At 34.7% G+C, this 5,281-nt stretch overlaps 1 protein-coding gene across 2 annotated transcripts in view; it reads left to right on the forward strand.

Annotated features, from left to right (window-relative positions):
• Positions 1-3,257, forward strand: part of PCDH18 (protocadherin 18) — a 12,370-nt gene extending 9,113 nt beyond the window's left edge. The window contains exon 4 of one of the 2 annotated variants that reach the window (XM_006902245.1): positions 2,440-3,230. In XM_006902245.1, the coding sequence (XP_006902307.1) occupies positions 2,440-3,107 (668 nt within the window). In that variant the 3' untranslated portion in view covers positions 3,108-3,230. Of the gene's footprint in view, positions 1-2,439 lie in introns of both variants that reach the window. The other variant, XM_006902244.1, reaches the window with a different exon arrangement.
• Positions 3,258-5,281: the final 2,024 nt, after the last annotated feature.

Consider the following 5,281-nt stretch of genomic DNA (forward strand, 5'->3'; position numbering starts at 1 on the left):
AATTGGATCTGACTGGTACAGGAGGCGATTGTTCCTCCTTCTTCAGCAGAGCATCTGGTGGATTTGAACCGCGCACCTCTGGGATTGCAGTGCAGTTTCCTGCCACTATGTGTGCACTTTTAATCATTTCTTCCTATCATTAAACAATAAAAAGAAAACAAATTTAATCACGCAATCAGTAACATAAGTTCTTCAAAAGCCTAAAACCATAGACTCAAAGGCCAGGGGCCGGGGAAACAAAAGATTGCCAAGAGTTGTCATCAGGTCTCTACCCTTTCCTTCTAACAGGGCATGAGTAAGCTGTAGAATTAGGCTGCTTTTTCATTTTAAGAGTCCCAGGAAATTAGGGGAGAAAAAAATTACTACCACTACCACTTTGATAGCTCTCTCTCACTGTTAAAAAAGTCCTAAATCAAACCAAAATAAAAGGCCTTATTGCTATTAAATTATTCTAGTTAAATTTAATTTCTGCTGATTTATCTACATAAATATTGAAGAACAGTTAGTAAATATTTTCAAGAACTAATAAAGAATAAAGTAAGTAAAAGGAGGAACTTCTTGTCCTTAACCATGACAGCTTAGCTTTCTTCACAGCAGAATCAGGCAATGATTTTCATTCTCATATCCCACATTGACTCACATGCATTGATATTAATGCTCATTTTTGCTTCCCCACGTTTTCTTCACCTTCCTAGTCATTCTAGAAATCAAAATTTTGTTTTCTTTTTTCACTAACATATTTGTTCTTTTTCTTTCTCAAATGATCTTTTCCTGTGTTTAAAATTGAAGTTCAGAACTGATGATACCTAAGAACAGAATTATCTCTTAGAATATAGCCAGAAAGGGCAATGATTTCTGTATCTTTAAACTACAACCATTACTTATTTTTTTCTGAAAGTCAACATTGGTTTATTCACTTTTCATTTAGAATATGTCTAATGAGCGTCCCCTGTGTGTAGACAGCCTACCAAGTAGAGGATATACAATAAACACTACTGCCAGCTTGCTTTCTGTGACTATGAAGGTGGTGTTCTACAGGGTCATTCATTTAGGCAGCAATATAGGCGGAAGAGAACTCTTTCATTATTAGACAGATATAGAGAATTAGGTCTTTGATTTAAATTATACCAATCCAATGGCCTTCAAATTTAAAAGAATCACTTTGTATTTTCTGAATTTAGATCATTAACTCTAAAAGGAAAGCATGATATTGATGATATTTTCTTCTCACAGAAAAAGATGAATGATTCATTTTATATTCCCTGTTTCTTACATAGTTTATTTGGCAGATCAAGAGATGATTTGCCCTTTCCTTGTTTTCTGAGGGTCTTTTTGTTCTCATTGTACCTATTATTTTCTGGGAGAGTGGTCTCATTCACATTCAAATAAGATAATCATGTTGTTGTTATGTGCTGTTGAATCACCTGTAACTCATAGCAACCTTACGCACAACAGCTTTGAAACAGCTTTGCCCTATCCTGACCAGTCTCACTGACTCCTACACACTTAATCTCATTGCCCCAGTTATCATGTCAACCATCTCATTCAGGGTCTTCTTCTCCTGTGCTGTCCCTCTACCCTTCTTAGGATGATGTCCTTCTCCAATGATCAGTTTCTCCTGGCCATGTGCCCAAAGTGTGTGAGGTGGAGCTTCAAAATCCTAGCCTCCAATGAGAAACTTGGTTTCATCCTCTCCAAGACAACCCTATTTGTTTTCTTGGTGATCCAGATAAGATATAATATCATAACTTCTGGAAAAATTAAGTAGTCTATTTTTTATAATCTTTGTTTGATGTCTTTTCCATGTATCTGCATGTAAATATATTTCACTTTTAAGCTCCAACCTCTTACCAAAGTAAACGGCAATTACATAGTAATTGAGATTTCTTATCGATTCATTTTTTAATAACAAGTTATCAACTAATGTATGATACCTTTAAGACTTTTATTAAATGTAATCACCTGATATTGTGTTTGCAACGCCAATCTCAAAAACATAAGTCAGATAGACTCTGATATTGATAAACTTACTCAAAGTTGTTCAAAGCTATTACTCAAGGGTTACTTGATGGAATGCCAAATTATAGATTTCACCTCCCAGCTCAAATTTTCAAAGTTTTTATTGCATTATTTTTATCTCATTATTTTGAACTACTTTATATTACTTAAGTAGCAATTATGCTATTTGTGAGAAGTAAACAACTTGATCACAGCTTTCCTTATTTGATGAAAACTGAGGACAAACACAACAGTAGAATTCATTTATTCTGGTGCATAATGATATCCTAATTGACTTTAAATTGTTTCCCTTGTAATGTGTATCATAATAGATCATTACCATGACAGTAGTTTAAAACAGTCTCAATTTACCCATTTAAAAGGTGAAGTTGTGTAATTTTTTCTGCCTTTTGAGTAAGCCCCATTGTTTTTCTTGAGCAGCTATGAGGCTTTGCACAGACGAGTGTAGAGTCCTAGGACACTCCGACCAGTGTTGGATGCCACCTCTGCCTTCACCGTCATCTGATTATAGGAGCAACATGTTCATTCCGGGGGAGGAATTCCCAACACAACCCCAGCAGCAGCATCCACACCAGAGTCTGGAGGATGACACTCAGCCTGCTGACTCCAGTGAGAAGAAGAAGAGTTTTTCTACCTTTGGGAAGGACTCCCCAAACGACGAGGATCCTGGAGATACCAGCACCTCTTCTCTGCTCTCAGAAATGAGCACTGTGTTCCAGCGCCTCCTGCCCTCTTCCCTGGAGACCTACTCAGAGTGTGGTGAGGTGGACCGGTCCAACTCGCTGGAACGCCGCAAGGGGCCTTTGCCAGCCAAAACCGTGGCTTACCCACAGGGAGTGGCTGCCTGGGCAGCCAGTACACATTTTCAAAACCCAACGAGCAACTCTGGGCCTCCCCTTGGAACTCACTCCAGTGTGCAGCCTTCTTCAAAGTGGCTGCCGGCCATGGAGGAGATCCCTGAGAACTATGAAGAAGATGATTTTGACAATGTGCTCAATCACCTCAATGACGGCAAGCATGAACTCATGGATGCCAGTGAGCTGGTAGCTGAGATTAACAAACTGCTCCAAGATGTCCGCCAGAGCTAGGAAATTGTAGAGAATCATTTTGGTTTCCATATACGTGGAAACAGGGAACAGAATAAGTCCAAAAGAACTGGCATTGCCAAATTGTTGCATTTATCATAAATGTGTCTGTGTATATTGAATATTAAATACTGTATTTTCGTATGTACACAATGCAAGTGTGATTATTTTAATCTGTATTTTAAAAATACATTTGTACCTTATATTTATGTGTAATTTAACAGACAAATTTTATTTTTTTACTCTCATGACGGACATGTCTTTCCTAATCATATAGAAAATAGCCACGGTTTAAATCGTGTATGTTAGTCAACCACGAAGTATAAAGGCACTGCTTAGATTAGTTTTGTTGGGGGAAAATATGATTCTATAGGAACAACCCCACTAAAGCATTATATACTTTTTAGTTCCAATAAGTGATCCAATTTTTTAAAAATACTTTTTTAAAAAATAAGCATCTTTTAAAAATGTTAAACTATTTTTTTATTATCATTATTTCTCTTTATTCTGCTTGCTTTGATAGTTCTAGACTTACAAGCAAAAATGACACATGTAGTGAAATATTATTTCACAACCGAGAGGTACCTTGAAAGGCATTTATAAGATGACTTTTTAAAATACACTTTTTTTCACAGGCTATGATGAAAATAGGACTGGAGTTGATATTTCCTGACTCCTGGTTCTTTGCTATTTCAGGGCATTACACTGGCCTCTCTCTGAGAATATGTCCCCTGAACTATTCTTGTCCATTTATAATCAAGGTAAAGAGTATATTTCATTCCATCTTTATAATGTGTAAGGTGCTCAAAGAAAATGGAATTTATTTAGTAGCCCTTTCATGACCTTTGTGATGAACAATTGCCCACTTATATTTTCTGCATCTTACATTTCTTAAGAAATGTCTTTTCTAGCAACAGTACATGCAGTGTTTGGGAGCGGTTCCGCAAAACAGATTGAAACTGAAGAAATGAGCAGGTGTATGCCATAATTTACTGATTTACAGGGTATTTTATGAGTTATCTGAATTTTTTACAGGTAAAAAATGGTGAAGATTTTTGTGGACTTTAGGAAACTCTGAGAATAGTATATGGGATAATGCTTGTCCCTTGGGACAATAAGGGTAGGCTTGTATTAAAAGGCAAAGGGGCAAAAAATCAAAACATTAAAAGCATACTACCCACCAAAAATTACAGAATTACAAAAATTACAAAAAGATAAAATGATATAATGTTTCCATTAAGGGAAACACATATTATCAACAAAAAAAGTCAAAGTACACAGTAGTTGGGTCATGAAAGGGTTAAATAGATAACATTATATCTTGTAACAGTGTGTTAATGGGGTTGTCATGTTCCATTTACAGGAAAATGAAAATAAATATAACTGATTTCACCTGAAACTATTCTATTTTAATCTTTCTCTCAAATTTTTGCCTTTATTTTCTGTCTCAAGTGCATGATCTCATTTTTTTAGTATAAGAACATTTATAAAATATTTTTATTGAAATTCTGTTTTACTTTGTTGTGTGATAAATGATAAATTATTTATTGTGCTGTTATCTCTTTGTGGAATGTGTCGGCAAGGGAGTTCTTTACTATGACTGTTATCATTTATGACCAAGCTTCTATTGTTATTTCTATGAATATACTATCTTGGTTGTACTATTCAGAAAAATTTACTGTCAATGAAAATAAAAGAAAAAAAGTAAAACTAAAGGATTGTCCATAATTCAAATTTTTTTATTTCTACAGATACTCAAAATAATATAATCATGAGAAACTGGTCCAATTTTTGTGTTTCAAATTACATAGTACAGAATCAGCATGACTGTCAGAAAGTTGAGACCTCAAATAAGTATGAAAATAGTGAATCATATTCCACTCAATGTATATTTTAAATGGATTTTGGCTATAAAAGGGGAAAGGAAATTAAAGAATGAAAAATAATAATATCTAATATAAAAAATTAACAGCATGATATTCCAGCATATTTTATATTATTTGTGGTTTTATAGAGAGAGAAATATGTATATATATCTCCACAATGTTTCCAAAGCTTATTTTCCTTGGCTCACTTGTAGAGAGAATATAAATACTGAAAGTTAAATAACTCAACTCTAAGGTGTCTTGGTTATTTAACAAGTATCACATTAACTAGAATGTATCACTTTCAGAAAC

The sequence above is a fragment of the Elephantulus edwardii genome, unplaced genomic scaffold (genome assembly GCF_000299155.1).
Source record: "Elephantulus edwardii isolate Elephantulus edwardi_28Jun2011 unplaced genomic scaffold, EleEdw1.0 scaffold00385, whole genome shotgun sequence".
In the NCBI taxonomy this organism is placed as follows: Eukaryota; Metazoa; Chordata; class Mammalia; order Macroscelidea; family Macroscelididae; genus Elephantulus; species Elephantulus edwardii.